Source organism: Melanostigma gelatinosum (assembly GCF_949748355.1).
Source record: "Melanostigma gelatinosum genome assembly, chromosome: 16".
Classification (NCBI taxonomy): domain Eukaryota; kingdom Metazoa; phylum Chordata; class Actinopteri; order Perciformes; family Zoarcidae; genus Melanostigma; species Melanostigma gelatinosum.
In genome coordinates, this window is record NC_136649.1 from 16104318 (window position 1) to 16121105 (window position 16788).

A 16788-nucleotide genomic window follows, 5' to 3' on the forward strand; every position below is an offset into this window, starting at 1 on the left:
GAACTGCATCCATTGGTCTACCTTTAACATAATGCAGAAAATAAGTGAGAAGAGAAAAGATGAAAATAAATATGACTTTGGGTTTTCTATTAAGAAAAGTGAGAGCCAGAGCCCACCAGCATAAAATAAAGGAGAAACCATGACACAGCAGACCTGTGTGACTTTCTGCTAATGAGGCTGCCGCTGGTCTGGCTCTGGTTATAAATATGAATCATGGCACTGGGCCAAAAAGGGAAATGATTTATTGGAAGAAAGGCAAAGATGGAGAGAGCGAGGGTGTGAGAATGTTTTGTAGGATAGAGATGAAAGTCCTATTTCATGTTTTTAAATGAGAAGCAGAGACATCTTTATTTTTACCGCAATAATTTATATCTATTCGTGCTTCAGTGAGTCATGATGCTCAAAACTGATTCATAGTCAATGGGTTGAGCTGCTAGAAGAGTGGGAATCAATCACAGCTGTCAATCTGTGTTGGAGAGCGGTTTATCCTTCATGTCCAAAGGATGACGCTGAGTGGACCTTTGAGCTTAGACTTTCTTCATGATCTTTATGCGCAAGTTTGTTTGTGTTTGTGTTCATGCAACGTTGTCCCCAGATTCAAATAAAAGGCTTGCTGTGTCAATGGTTGGCATGGCGTTTTCTCAACAGCCTGTGTTGCAGCTGACATGGCTCATGCCTTGTTGACTTCAGACATTGATTAACTTACCGGTACACTGTAGCTGCCACACACACACACACACACACAAGAAATAAAACAAACCAAATACACATGCATTCAAAGCCTGAGAGGCACGTACTACCACACACACAGACACACATATAATGAGAGGCTGAAGAGAGGGTGTTTGGCTTCTGGCTGGTACTGAGGTGACAGCCATAATTTCCTGTGGCAGATCTCTATAGTGATGCAGAGGGGAACGCTTCATTACAGCTTCAGTGCTGCCGAAAGATCTGTGAAACAAAACACAGTTGGATAAATATTAAAGACACAACAGGAAATAGAAAAAGACTGTGTGGAAAACAAAGAGCAGGGCATTTCTGTGAACTTGTGCAAATAATATGTTCCTATAATCAGTTCAGTTGGGCTCATCAACAAACTATCACTCCCCTGCACATCCCTTCTAGGTTTATTATTTAAATACACTTTACGCTTTTACATTACACTTACATATCACTTGTTTATAGTCCTGTTATCTGTTTGTTTGTGCACTTTATTTTATATTTTACTGTAAATTTGAATATGTTTCTACTTTTTGCATTGTGTTGATTGTTTAATGTTATGCACCACCCGTCATATCAAATTCCTTGTATGTGTAACATACCTTGGCAATAAACGGTTCTGATTCTGATTCTAAAGCTTCTGATCAGTAATAAATCCACCTCTGAGTGATTGTTTTTGAATGAAGACAAAAAGGTGTTTTGCTGCCACCTGTTGGACAGATTGTGAAGGTGACAGCAGTCCTCCTCCGTCTATCTAAAAAACGTTTCATGTTGAACAACACAATAAGACTGTAATCATCTTTTTAATAAATTAACCAGCATGCACATTTAAATACTTTTCTTTTAAATGTGTAATCAAAATGTAAATTCAAATGTGATTTTGTTTCCCTCTGTGCGTTAAATAAAACAGTTTAATATTCTCCCACGTGGTTTCTTCTTACGCTACATGCCCTACTGATTGCTGTTGTAAAAACAGCCGCGGAGAGCGCTTTAACACGCGCATTGTGTGACAACATGAGGTCGAGCTCTCCTGCGAAGTTGTTCAGCGGGTGTAAAGTTACGAGCGGGCAGGACACACCTCTAGAGGGAGTTCCCGGGGAGGTGGAAATAAGGAGCTGATCGCTTCTGCCGCAGAAAAGTCAAGCGTCCTTTTAGTTGGAGCTGAGCGGTCGCCAGAGCCTGCGGCCGTGCGTCTTTTCAGCAGCTGTAGCCGTGCCACGAGAGGAAAATGCCCGAGATGGGCAACTCTTTACGCGCGGCTGCCCTCCTGGCTTTCGTGGTTCTTTCCATTCTGGTGTCACTCTTGATTAGCAGCGTGCAGCAGTTTGGAGCGAGAATATCTTACTTTTCAAATGCAACTGTTGCTGGTGATGAGGAGGAGTTCGCGTCCCTCCGCGGGGCGTTGATTTACCAGCTCAACGAGAGGCGCAAAGAAATCATTCCGCTGCTTTTACCTGATTATGATGATGATGATGAAAACGGACTACCCGGGGAAAGCCGACGTTCTCGCCACAGTGACCAAACACAAGACTCGACTTGGGATTACAGTCTGTGGAATGAGATCACGCATGGCTCCAGGAGAGCGCATATGGATGAAATGGGTTGTGACTCTCTGGTGGACATGCAGGCGGTGGAGATTCTCGGGTCTGGATACACCAAACTGGTTGTCAAAGTGAATCTAGCCGGAGGTCAGCCGGTGGCGTTAAAACTCGTCAATGAGCAGGGGATAGACATGGGAAAGTGTGTGGAGGATTTTAGAGACCCTCGAGGCTGCCGAGAGCTCGTTTCTTACAAGCTGAAGAAAGAAATAGTCCTGTTGCAGAGGCTGCAGCATCCAAACGTCATTAAGGTAAAGTGCTCCCTCTGTCTGCCCTGTGGGCATTCATTTAAAGGCTTTTAAAATGGTTTGATACCCTTAAATATTTAAGGTTACGATACTGTCCAAATGCCAAAGCAACATAACAGACAATATATTTTAAAGCAAAGTTGTTGGAAAGTAGATCATTAGAAGTGCCGCTCACTTTTAAACACTGGCGCTAATGCTGGCATATTGTTATTAAGATTTTCCATAATCCATGTAGGCCTTCCCCTGCTCACAGTTTCCTTTGTCTCAAACACACTGAACTGGATGAAAGGCCTCACTGGCTCTGCAGGACCTTCCCATGTAATTAAATTAAATTCACTGACCCTCTTCTGACCTTTGGGTCCAGTTTGGGAAGAGCAGACAATGTGCCTCTGTCCCCTCTACAATCCCTGGTTGCATCTGAAACCCCCACAGAGTTTATTCACTCAAATCATTACAGCCCAATTTAGAACTAGTTTTGAATTGAACCGGCCAGTTTGTTTCTCCAGCAGTCGTGCGACGGCGGTGTGTCCAACGGCTCAACCGATCAATTTCACAAGTATACAGAGCACATTCCCCTCTGGGCTAATTTGATTTCACTGTCACAAGTCTGAACAACATGTCCTCTCAATTCACTTTAAGACACTTTAGCCTGTCGCTTTCTCTCATTTCTACAGAGTAAAAAATGCTTTACTTCACTGTGACTAACCCACAGTTATTCTACACTTCCACAGCTTAAAGGTCACTGTGCAGGAGGAGGAGAGGATGGAAGAGTCACGGTCATTCTGGAGCAGGGGAGTCCTCTCCAGATGATCCAGCTGCTCCAGAGTCCCTGGGAGGACCGATTCAGGGTAAGCGTGTTAGTTGCCGCTTTCAGCTGTCGATACGCATGCCCCGTCGTTCATCTTTTACACTGCACTGCTCGCTGAGAGGCTGAAAGTCTCCCTCGCACATATTTGCACGTTATGCGTGTGCAAGCCCTCGCTCCGCTTGGCAGGAGAGAAGGAGGTTGAAAGATGGGGGGGGGGGGGGGCATTTGAAACTCCTGGAGTTCTGACATCTGTCCCTCAGTGTATTTGATCAGGCCGTGGTTGGAATGGAGATGGGTCCTGGAGTTAATCCACTGCAGGCTAGGAATGTCATGTCATCCCAAACACACACACACACACTTTTAGTCAACCCCCATCACAGGTATGCTCACAGTTGGAGTCAACAGAGGCTGAATTTGCACTCCAGGGATCCAGCATGTGCGTGTGTGTGTGTGTGCATGTGTTCGCGCATGGATGTGCTTGAAAGGGAAAGAAAGGGAGAACTTTTGGATTAGCAAAAGTAACATCACAGTCTGCCAGTATCATCTCAGCTATGGGCCTCATTTTGCTGCATCACCCAAATAGCCGTTCATAATACCCCCCTGGAGCTGCTCGGCCCCTTTCGGCTTGGTTGCATCTGCGCAAGCTACAGTAATCCGGGGGTGTTCGGTTTCGCCCAGCCCTGTTATTACAGTGCTTCGATCCCACCAAGTGACGTCCAAGAGACTCGGAGCATTACCGAGCACCGCAGCTATGTTTGTAGTGTGACAGAATCATTTCATGCTCTGTCAGTGCGTGGCTAATGCCTTTATGTTGCCTTTAGCAGCTTACTTATTTTCTCTTTCTGTTTTGTTGTAGGATTTTAAAGAGTACTCTAAAAGCAGTCTCAGGAAATGGCTTGCAAATGTGGCTGGTGAAACGCCTTAAAAAGAGAATAACGCAGTGTTTTTGCAAGACTTGAGGTTTTTATATTTTTCCAATTTTAGCAATTTAGTGACACATTTATTCAATATGTCGCCTTTTCAGGAAAAAAAACAAGTCGGCGTTTAGCTTCACCAACGAGAATTATTCCAGCATTTTATTGAAGGCTTTTATTTGACAACAATAGCAGGACGTTGGAGGGAAGCATGTAATCCACTAACTTCTGTTAAAAGCACAACAAACTAAATTCAATTCTAGAGCTGCAAGTAACTATTTTTCTCATTACTGATTTAAATCAGACTTTTTTTTTCATCATATAATCTTGTAACTCTTTATCTTCTATGATAGTAAGCTCAGTACTTTGGGGTTTTGGACTGTCATCTTGGGCTTTAGGAAATTGTAATGGGCATTTTATTAATTACAAATTGTATGCCTCAACTGATTAATCAATATATAGTATTAAGATGAAATGATGATGAAAACAGAAGTTAGTTGCAGCCCTAATTTAATCCATAAAAGCCCTACATTACAAAACAAAATAATATTAGATTTGAAATGATAAGAAACAGCAGGAATGAGGCAAATCTCTACATTGGAGAGTTGGAAGCAGTGAATGTTTGCAATGTTTGCCTTTTTATAAATGACTTCTTGTTACAAGGTTTTAGGAGCTGCAAGGACAATATGTTTCTCTTTTGACTGCGTTCCTGTGCACTTATGGTCATCAATCCAGCTGATCAGGTTTTGGCATGTCTAATCCCCTCCCAGGTGTGTCTGGACCTGGTCAGGCTCCTCCACTTCCTCTCCCAGTCTCCTCTGGGCTCCGTGGCTCTGTTGGACTTCCAGCCCCGGCAGTTTGTCACCGTGTCTGGCGAGCTGAAGCTCACAGACCTGGACGACGCCAGCGCCGAGGAGACCTCCTGTCAGAGGGACGCGGACTGCACCCTCCAGTTTCCGCACAGAAATTTCACTCTGCCGTGCTCGGCACAGGGAGTGTGCGTGGGCTTGAATGAGAAGAGGAACATTTACAACGCCTATCGGTAAGAGAAGTGACAGTTTTACGACATGTTGAACGCGTGATGGATGGATGGAGCAGCATGGATGATTGCTTTAATACAGGCCGAGTCGACTGCTAAAACGTTGTCGATAGTAAAGACTTACAGCTGGAAATGTGCAGTTTGATGGAGGAGTTGTGATGAATAAGTTGGGAGCTTCAATGGGGAAAAAAGGGAGTCTTTCTGTTTAAAACGGACAGCTTTATGGACTGTTTGTTTTAACACCGGGGTGAGACATGTCATGTTCTGTGGGAGCTATGTGATGGGGCTTGTCTGTCTTTCTGTCTGTCTGACTGAGTTGTCTTTGTCTGGCCCCAGGTATTTTTTCACCTACCTGCTGCCTCACCAGGCCCCGCCCGGCTTCACACACCTGGTAGACCACATTATGAACTCCACAGGTGAGGACGGGACGCTCGCTATTGTAGATCAGAAAGCAAATCACTCCATTATTGCAGTCGTGTAATGACATGCCTCGGTATAAGTCCTTTTTATCATGAGCTCGACACGATGCCTCCTGACACGTAACACGGTAATGATTGTAATATCTGTTGAGATGCCACGACTGGGATTAGACAGGAGAAGCCTAGCAAGGGGAAAAACAAATCATCCGTATTGGACAGTATGACTTTATACCTGTAGTCGGTTAGATCTTTTATCCGATTTTAATGTATTGTGTGTGTGTGTGTCCAGGGGAGCTGAAAGCTGACATCAATCAAACGCTGGAGGCCTTTGAACACATCCTCCTCCTCTACAAGTCTGGCCTGCACCTGGACAACCTGCCTCCATCAATAATCAGAGGTAAGAGCTCGTGGAATGAAGGCAGCTTTTTATAAAGTACAGTAGGCCCTGTTGTAGACTTATTCTTCTTGGAGAGAATGCTTGGCTCTTTTTTTACCCCCTTTTTTTTGAGGACACTCACACAGGCTATACCTCTGTTTTCATTTTTTATCTTTAAAAAAAAAAAAAAAAATGAAGGGGGTGTTTCTCCCTCTCGGGCTGTTTTGACAGGTTTATTAGGCAGCTGGAATGAGAGGACAAGACCAACAAAGTGGGATTAATCCTGCATGTCTCTGGCTCACAAAGCACAGTCGGCGTTCATTTAAGAAAACAGTGCTGGTATGAAGCAGAGTTATTCTGTTTAACCTTTCATGGAAGTCGTGGAGAGACTTTTTGTCCAACTGTTGAATCGTTTACATAAAAAAACTCTCGTTAACATATTTTTCCCTCTCAGAATAGTTGTATAAAGTACTTTTTTGGAAACGTTTTGTGTTCTTTCAGTATAAGCACTGAAAGTCCTTTACTTTTCTTCTGCTCCACTCACTCCACTCCAGCCCCCCTCTGTCCCCTCCCGCCATTCCTCTCAACTCTATGAAATATTAATAACAGAATGACTGGCTGCGTTCCTGTGGTGAGATTTTCCATCCCCCCAGATGCTGGACTGTTTATATAGCAGCGCTTTGTGAATTTAATCACAGATTCAGGGTAAAGAGGCCTGGGCGCTGAGGCTGACACCAGGAGGGAATGTTTTAGCTTAACAAGGAGGTGCCATGAGTCAACCCTGCTGCTGCTGCTGCTTAGTGTGTGTGATAAGACCCCCAGAAGTGTGTGTGTGTGTGTGTGTGTGTATATTATTACTATATTGTGGGTTTTGTTCAAACAGAGGTGGTTTTTGGGTTGAGGAAAAGTCTGGTAACGTTTATTAATTGGGTTTAGTCTCGAGGTTGACATGTTGGCAAATAAACACATTCATTTTTGTGCGGAGAGTAAGATGAGATGATTAATACCACTCCCCATACAGTGTCTGTCTGGAAATATGTAGCTAGCGCCAGCAGCCGGTTAGACTGGAAACTGCCTGGCCCCGTCCAAAGGTTAAAGAATCTGCCTAGCAGCACCTTTTTAATATCATATTTTATCTGTTGAAGAGACTTTTTTTAAGTCTCTGCTGGTTGTCCATAAGTCTTCAGGAGGTTACTGCTACCAGCAGTCCAGCACATAACCCCCCCTGTTAAACTGCAAAATGTCTTTTTTTTACAATTCGTATATTGTACTGATTAAACAAACAAGATATAATGTGTAATTAGTGAGCTTTAGAGGTGGTCTGACGTGGATTTTTCTACCATTAGACAGAGCCACGCTAGCTGTTTCCAGTCTTTGTTCGAAGCTAAGCTAACTAGCTTCATATGTAGCGTACAGACATGCGAGTGCTATTCATCTTTACGTCGAACTCTCTCCAAGAAAGCTAATAAGCACAACCAAAATGTCCAACTGTTGCTTTAAATCATTAAACAACCAGCAGAGAGAAACAAAAAAAACAAAGATTGTGCAATTGTGTATTAACAAACACATGGGTTCATCAATATGCCCCCCCCCCCCCCCCTAAAAGGGGAAGAAAGAGAATTGCAGCCAAAGACGCAACTAAGCCTGATAAAATAAGCCAAATGGCAACATGGCTCAAAGATGAAGTGTGTGTGTGTGTGTGGGGGGGGGTGTAAGAGAGAAAGACACTCATCAAGTTTTAATTTTAAATTGCTGACAGATGGAGGTTCATTGGTTATGTGGATGCAACTTTTTCACAGCGGAGGGCATTTGTAATTTGATGGAGATGTTGTGTGCTAAAGGGCAAAAGGGTGAATTCCTAAAGCACTGCCATAAAAAAAAATCTTTATATTATTGAAAAAAAAAAGGTAGTTTCCCGCCGCTCATCTTAAACACAAAGAGCTTATATTCATATGTCTGTCTCCTCAACAGCTGAGGCATGCCACCCTTTTGCTCCCCAGCAGGCCTCGTTTTTTTTTTCTCCCCTGAGAAGGATCCTCGAAACACTCCTACTCCTTGTTCCCTTTGCTCAAACCAGAAGGCAGATCCTCGTGTCCTTTTCCGCCTAACAATACCCCCACACACATACACCAGCTCCTGCCATTTAGGAAGGTTAACAGTTTGTAGCAGTGTGCCTCCTCCTCCGTACGGACTCACAGACTCGGCTTTTGTCCTGCTCTGGTGTGTGCATGCTTCTTTCTCGTGGCTCCTGCTAATGTGTAGCAGATGATTTAAGACCAGATCCACATGAAGTCTGACTGAAAGACTTATAATGATGAATGTCATACAAATGTTGGGGCAGGAGGAAGGACTGAAGAGATGTTTCAGTTCGTTAGAGAAAAAATGTCTCTAAATGGTGTGCAACTATTTCTATCTTTGGCTTTTTGAAGCTCCAGCTTGTCAGTTTCACCCAGTTTTATGCTTTTATTTCACGCTTGTGAAAGTAGATTGAATATCTTTAGGTTTTGCACAGACAAAAGAAGCTATTTGAAGCCATCATCTGGAAAGTTATGATTATAAGAAATTGTGTTTTTTCACCATTTCTCACTTTCTTTTTAACTAATCAATTCAGAAAAGAATTGGGAGGTTAACCAATGAAAATAAGCATTAGTTGCATCCCTATTGGTCGTAAACACTGGCAGTAATAATGAGAAGGTAACTCAAAAGGTTCATGTTTTTTGGTTTCTTGGTAACATATACATGCATCAGAGAAAGACAAATATTTACATTGTACATGTATACATTCTAAATGCAATATGTGTATACATTTCTTCCAGGACACAAAGGTCCATGTAAATGACACAATCTTTCTTTGGTTTGTTTACAAAAAACTAGAGCCTGTCTGTTGCTACTACTGCCAGCTAATGCCCACTAGACATTATAATCCATGTAACAGACAAAAATAAGCTCATTTATCTTTTAAACTATTTCAGGAATACCTTTGAGTCAGAAAAGCTCTGTAGTTGCATGACAAAGATGCTATATTTTCACCTTCAACCTTATTTCTTTGTTGTTCTCCTCCCATGTTCTTATCTGTATTCTCTTCATTCGATGCTGCGCTGTATCAGTTTCCCCACAGGGATCGTTAAACTTTCATCTTATCCTCAGAGAGCGCTTAAAAAATCTTTCAGCAGTGTCATGTATTGAAGTTGCATCCCGTCCTTTGTGGTTAGATTACACCGTGATGCGAGGTATGGGGACCTCTGGGAACGCGGAGTACCGCTGTTGGCCGTCCTACAGCCAGCAGGGCTGCGTGCTGTCGGTCCACAGCGCCAGAGAGGCAGCGTTCATCTGTAACTCTCACTCTCCGTGCAACAGCTTCACTCTGACCGGCCGGAAGACATGGACTGGTTAGTAAAGCCAACGATGAACTCCTCCTTTCATTTCCTCTGCCTCGAAGTTTGTCAAATGTTTTTTTTTTTTTTTTTTTCAAATTGCTGTTTTCCAGCTCGCTTTAGTCTGTAAAACTCATTACACAAATGAAAGCAGCCAGATACTGAAAGCCCTCTATAATAAGCATGTATAATTACCCACAAAATCATGTCTGACTAAGACTGCTGAGTAAACATAGTCAGCAGCTGCTCTGTTAATCTTTCGATGAAGCTTTTAAATGTTGAAATGTATACAGTTATTAAGTATATCGAGTCGAGGCATGCTATGCTGTTGAAGTTGCAGATGTGTTTAACGTGCCTCTTTTTCTCCCTTTTCTTTTTTCTCCGTGCTGTGCAGGTCGGCTCCTGGCCTCCTTCAGCAGCAGCTTCAGTCATCTGGTGCCCGATGGGACATCAGAGGTATACGTGAAGAAAACCAAAGCTCCTGAAGCTTCAACAGTGTGACACGAGGACCTAACGGACCAATCCAGCACCAGTCGAGCTGAGTGAGATGAGAGATAACACGCAAAAAAAAAAATGTTGCGCTTAAGATGAGCACTGCGTCCTCCTTGTGAACACGCTGGCTCGGCTCTGTGGATTTGCAGGAGGAGCGTAGAGGTCGGGCTGAGGAGGCGTTTGAAGCGAGGCAAGTGAATGTGATGTATTTATAGGGCTTCTGCTCAGTGACTGTTTGATCTGCTTGCCAGCTCACTGCCTCTGCCAACTACTATTTAAAGGGATTTCCCTTCAGGTACAATTAAGCAGGGAGAGCCTTGTGCCCTCAACATGTTTTTTCTTTTCTACCTTGTCTTTATTTGCCATGTGTGTTGGCTTTTCGTTGTGAGGCCGGGTCCCCCTAGTATGATTTTTAAGCCAAAGAGGTAATAAGAACAGCCGCTGCAGCTCAGCGTTTGAAGCCCGAGGACGAGAAAAGAAAACTAGCTCTTATACAAATACACTTTGATGTTAATGCGCTGAGGTTGCGGCTGTTTTTTCATGGTTCCCTGGCTTAGCTGCGCTGCGGTATGAGATGGCAACAACCATGTAAGCATTTCCACATGAACAATGAGCAAAGATGATAAAAACCATTCCTGAGCAGTCTGTCTTTACATACTTTTTGTAAACTTAGTTCATATTGCTTAGTGCATAAATATTTATATGATGAAATGTAATTGTTCTTACATGATTGTGCATTTTAGCTTACGTGCACCTTGTGGGTGAAACTTTTATTTTCAATGAAAAATTATTCACTTCAGTGTTTTTTTTATACTTCACTTTTTGTAATTGTACAGTTTTACAATTTTGGAATTATATAAAAGTATTGTTTCTACTTTTTGCTGTGATTGTCGAATGCATTTTTGTTATTGTATGAAGCCTAGCTGTAACTAACGGCCTGTTTATTTCTCATTAGCACCTTTTGCGTGTGTGTCAGCGGGGGAGGTGAAACTTGCATGACTGACCTGGTTTTGTGTGTGTTTTAAATCCTTTATCTGCTCACATGCCCCCACATCTACAATCTCTAGCCTGAATGAAACCTACAGTGCTCCGCATAGTTTGCACAATACCAGAGGAATGCATTCAAATGCCACGTCATGCTGAGCTCATTATGAGCCTTAATTAATACATGTAAATTGGCTTACTTACCTTCCCATTCTCATGGTGAGCGAGGGGGGCATTACTGTTAGACAAAGGCAGTCATCAGGACAATCGGAGCTCAATCTGCGGTTTGCACACGAATGGGCTTGCCATCTGTGCCTGCCAGGAGGAGCTGGGTGAGGTTGAGATAAGGACAGGACTGCAGGGTGGCAGGCTGAAGGATTTGTAAAGTCAGGACTTGTAGCAGCCACAGAGTCTGGTGGGAGAGACAGAGCAGACCAAATACCAGGGATGTCCCGATATGAGCCAGATACTTTCGTAATAGCTCACCCCACACTCTTCACATATTTCCTATTGCTGTTGGGTGGGGAATCAAATTGAAGAAATACAAAATAATGCAAAAACAATGTATGTCTTTGAATGTCATGACTGATTTGCCATTGAGCTTTACCATTACTACTAACTTGAAAGGGCACGTCCTGTCTACAAATTACACTTTTTATGGCTGACACCGGGGAGGCCTCAGGGTCCTCTTTGCCTCATGTTGGCCCCTTGTTGTCTGAACAAAGCGGGCTGATTAGAGTCTGATTGTGGAGATAAGAAAGTCTGAGTCGGATTAGATCAGAACAAACCAACTCACTGGACCAACACGGCAGGATTGACTAGAGGGACTGGTTGGATGGTGGGGAAGTAATCCCCCACAGTATGTTTGTTTTGTCTGAGCTATTGTAAATAGACTTAAAACCTCAGAAAAAAAAAACTGCAGAGAGACACAAAAATCTACAGCATGCGATATCTTTTTCCCAGCATGGGGAGGGCACGACCCGTCCTACCTTTTATTAGCTTACCCTGATAATATTAACCTCACTAACCAATCAATGAAGGTTACGCGCATGAACCAATTAGAGGCGGAGTAAGGCGGGTCATGACCTAGCCTAAAAATAAAATGGTGAAGCTGCCATGAGCAGTTTGTTAGCTTAGCAAAATTACAGCTAGTTGTTTTTGTACGGATTAAACAAAGGTACACGGTGTTAATCAGTGATCTATAGGTGCCGGTAGGTGGATTTTGTTACCTTTTTACAGAGCCAGGTTAACTGTTAACCCCGGTTTCCAGTCTTTGTGCTAAACTAAGCTAACTGGCTGCGGGTGGTGGCTTCATATCGCACAGGCTAGACAGAGGGGCCAATCTTCTCATCGAATGCTCATCAAGAAAACAGTTGTTTTCCCAAAATGTCAAACGATTTAATTCGTTTACTTTCTCTAGTATACAGATGCAAGTTAGGCGTCAACAGTTAAAAGCAACAAAAGTAGCCAGCTGATTAATGGCCGACTCCGTAAACTGGTCACTCAAAACGTTTAAACCATTTATTCACAAGTAAGGTCTCCTTCGTGATAATAGCGAACACGCTCCCGAGTGATGAGCTTTACTTTATTAAAATGTACGGCTGCTGCTCATCCAAAATGTCTGACGGGTTTTGTGACACTCCTTCTGACAGAGCTAGTGGATGTTCTTGCATTGCCTGTAGCTTGCACATGTTTTATGATCAAATGTTTTGAAACCAATGTATTCCTCTTTCGTTCAGTTGAATTTAGTTTGTATTCACAGTCAACATCACATCTTTCTTCATGTTCCTGGGGTTGGTGAATCATGGACATCAGAATCTGCGGTTGTTTCAGAGGAAGTATTCAAAGCGTAGTTTTTGTGTTCTCCGTAGAGTCTGAAAGTATTCCCTTTCTTCCCTCTGACTTTGTTTATTTAGCTGGAAATATGTGTGGCGGTTTGAAGGTTGAGCTGCTCTGAGCCTGTTTGTTTTCTCATGCAAGTCATTTTGTTGTTTAGGGATGTTTTCATATTTGCATCGCGGTGAAACTTTGAAAACAATCATGTGGTACTGCTCTCCTCGTGTTCATGTGTGGTACACTGGTCCTCTGTTTTTAACCGTGTAATTGACAAGTTGGTCCTTTTTTTATTTTTATTTTTTAAAGTTCAGCGAATGAGTGGGGGAGGAGAGAGTGTTTTTTCTACTCGGCTCCATACCCCTCCATTTCTGTTTTTTTAAGTTTCCAGTTTCACCCGACTGGTTTCCGTCAGGTTTTATTCATGACCTCCATCTGGAAATAATATATGTTCATGAAAACAAGCCATCAGCAATTTTAGGGAAGAGTTTTTTGTGTGTGTGTGTGAGAGAGTGCAGGGAGAGGGACATTAGGGGCCTCTTCTGTAGAGTTCAGGCTCAACCAATGTACCGGTAACAGTGTTAGTGCAGTGAGAAAGACATGTATGAATGAGTAAGCTGAGAACCAAAGCCTCCAACCTCCTCTCTTAAAATCCTGCTGCTATGCATTTGTGGTCTGGCTTAAGTCTGTGATTCAAATGCAAAGTTAGTCATCAAATGTAAGAAACCGCAGTCGCTGGGAGAAATTACGCGTCAGGCAGGTCTCTGGCAAAATGTTTGACCGTGGCTCATTCTAAAAATATGCATTAACTCGGTGAAAGCCGGCATAGTTCTGCAGGAAAGAAGATCTGGCATGTGTTTAAGTTGCTCACAGGAGCGTATGCAGCCAGTGACGGGAGAGAGAGAGCAGATATTCATTGACTCCGGGCTCACAGAACACTTCTGTGCCTGTCTGCCGCCTTGGCTGCGGTACACAGGAGACCGGCCGGTCACACCTGAGAGCCTCAGAAGAGTAGCCAGACATTTAGCCGGGCCTGTCCCGAGCACAGAGGCTTCTATAGTTTTCAGGTCGCTGTCTGTATATCTAACTGTCTAACTAACTATTTGCTTGTCTGCCTGGCGCTGATACGATCTCTTTTAGAGCCATAATGGCTTTAGCAGGCCCTGAAGGAGAGAGAGCAAGTAGGTGTGTGTGTGTGAGGAGAGGTTTTCATTTCTGGCTGTCTGTGTTGGGAGGGGTGGGGGGTATTTGGCTGGATCATGTTTTAAAAGCCCTGAAGTTAACCCCAGTCAAAAGGTTTATGCCAACCACTAAAGCCACAGAGGCATCCTGAAAGGTGTAATAGCTCTGCGTTGGATCCAGTGACATCTCCATGGACCCAGTGCAGAGTTTCCTGGCATATAGTGAAGCTGATTATTGCAGTGTTGCACAATTTACCACAAACTGGAGCATTGCAATAAGAAAAAACTGATTCAGAGCCAGCTTTTTCAAAATCCTTAATTTATTTAGGTGTTGTCTCCCCACTGAAAGTCTGTGTTTGGGTAGGCTCACGATGGTGGGATTGCAAACCCCCTCTTTGGTTATGAGATCCCCACATGTTCTGCTGCCCTGCATTCCCTCCTACAACTCAGCAGCAGTCTGGGTCATTTTTCTTTTGAACCTCCCCCCCACCTCTCTTTCTCACCAGTCCATCCATCATACAGAGTGCCTGAAACCTCCTTTCACCCCACCCGTCCACCCCTGTTGCTGGCTGCTACCCTCCCTCTCAGCTTGAAACGCTCCTTCAGGCCAAAACCTCCACAGTTCTTCTATTAATTTAGGCGTCCGCCGCTGCTGTTAAATTGTTCCACTCCATAGCTTCAACCCTCCATCAGTGTCCTCCTCCTGCCAGTCTTCCACTGCTCCCGTCTTCTTTCCGAGTCACAGCCCACAACTGCTGCGAAGCATCTGGAGTTTCCCCCGTCTTTCAACTGGCTGAGACCTGAGGGCAGGGCTGGTGTGTGTGTGTGTGTGTGTGTGTGTGTGTGTGTGTGTGTGTGTGTGTGTGTGTGTGTGTGTGTGTGTGTGTGTGTGTGTGTGTGTGTGTGTGTGTGTGTGTGTGTGTGTGTGTGTGTGTGTGTGGCTGACTAAAACTGCTGTTCAAATCAAAGTGGCTGCCTTTTGTTGCATGCTCTGGAATCCCCTCCGTCACACCTCGGCCGTTTCCCAGCGGGGGACTAGTGCCCCCAGCCAGAGGAAGACTTCCCTCTTTACAGTTAATCCTACCGGAAATACACCATGACCCCCCCCCCCCCCCCCCCCCTCTGAGTCCCACAATCAAATGCAGTTCATTGCATTCAAGATGTTTAATTAGAACACAAAAAGAAAACGCTTTGTTCAAAGACACAAACAAGGTTAGCCCGTATGTTACACTGAATACTGGACATTTAATTTCACCCATAACTACCAAACATCTCACAATAATCGAGTTCATCTTTTACTGTTGACTTTTAAAATTGTTTTACTGTGACAGCTATGCAGATATATAACCCTACGAGAAGCCCTTTATCACGATCCAAAAAGCACTTTATTTATTTCTTCTTTTATTTGTAAATATACAGTATATTATATACAGTCTTAATTTTGGCATTTTACATGTGTTACCAGATGTCTGGCTGTATTTTTCGGATACAATCAGTATACAGCGGTTTCTTGTAATCCTTTGGAATGAACAAAAATTGTGGACATGACAGGGATATAAACATGAACGAACTGTAATGCAGTCTCTCTTCTTTGGCACAATGAAGTGCAGCTTCGGTTGCATTGTGCAGGTTGTTAAACCTGGGGAAGCTGTGAAGAGAGCTCTTTGCCACAAGTCCCCAATTAGGGTTCTGCCCACACGGCCATAAAACAGTTAGTGGAATCATTCAGAGGCTGTTAGATTTAACACTATTAAGAGTTCATTAGTACCTGCATACACAACTGCTCCTGCCATGGGAGGGTCATTAACATAAACCTGTTTAAGTATAGGCCCGAGGCCTTTTCACTCAAATTAATTAAGCTTCGGTCCTATATAATAAATGTAGATGTATACACACTATTTGTTTTTTATCTTTTATGTGGTGTGAGAAGAGTACATCGTAACTGTTTGAGATGGTCCAAACAACAAAGGTTTAAATTTAAACCGCTGTTAAACTGCAGCTAAACTGGTAGCAGATCTTATATGGAAGGTATAGGACCACCTGATTAATTATACATTTTTAAACTGGTTGTGTAAAATGAATCAATTAAATTGTCACCTTGCAATCAACTTATTTAATTCAGATTTCTGGTTAAAAAAATCTATGAAATCTATAAAAAATGTAATCTTACGTTTTTAAATGATTGATCTATCAGTGATATTTGACGGAAACCATAAATCGCAGTATGCTGCTGAATATGCAGCACTATACACAGATACATTACATTGCATATCGGTTTACGTTGCATTGAACGTGTTGGCAATCCGAGAATCAACATCAGACACCATCCACATCTGAAACGCAGGTGAATATCAAACTACGTGAGTGTGTGCAATGCAAAAATGTACCGGAGGATAAAAAGATGGAACACACTACTGTGAATTCATGTTTCCATTAATATATAACATTACATCATAGAATGTATGGCGTGAGTAGAAAACAACGAATATTAACCTCATCTAAGTTACTGTAGAGGGAGTTTTGTGATCAGGAAAAATGATAAGCCTACAGGTAAGTACCTTTCATTTCTCCCATTATAGGAAATTAAGGTGGGCACTGAGTGGATGTCAACTGAAGAAAGTGGAGGCAACTTGTTGAGAGACTGACACAGGGGAGAGAAAGAAAAACATCTGTAGAAAGAGAGAGGGGTTTAAGAGGTTGACAGAAACAGTGATGGAGAGAGATGAAGTGAAGAGAAAGGGCGACATATTGGAAAGGCCACAATCTAGATTTTGATCGAGGATGAGGTATTATAGAGTAGAT

The 16788-nt window shown here is 43.1% G+C and overlaps 1 protein-coding gene across 6 annotated transcripts in view; it reads left to right on the plus strand.

Moving 5' to 3' along the window:
- The first annotated feature begins 1880 nt into the window (after positions 1 to 1880).
- Positions 1881 to 16788, plus strand: part of LOC306790610 (echinoderm microtubule-associated protein-like 1) — a 63560-nt gene continuing 48652 nt past the window's right edge. For all 6 annotated transcript variants that reach the window (XM_079287000.1, XM_079287004.1, XM_079287005.1 and 3 more), the window contains exons 1-5: positions 1881 to 2569; positions 3298 to 3414; positions 5059 to 5330; positions 5664 to 5743; positions 6036 to 6143. In XM_079287000.1, the coding sequence (XP_079143126.1) occupies positions 1949 to 2569; positions 3298 to 3414; positions 5059 to 5330; positions 5664 to 5743; positions 6036 to 6143 (1198 nt within the window). In that variant the 5' untranslated portion in view covers positions 1881 to 1948. The remainder of the gene's footprint in view (positions 2570 to 3297; positions 3415 to 5058; positions 5331 to 5663; positions 5744 to 6035; positions 6144 to 16788) is intronic.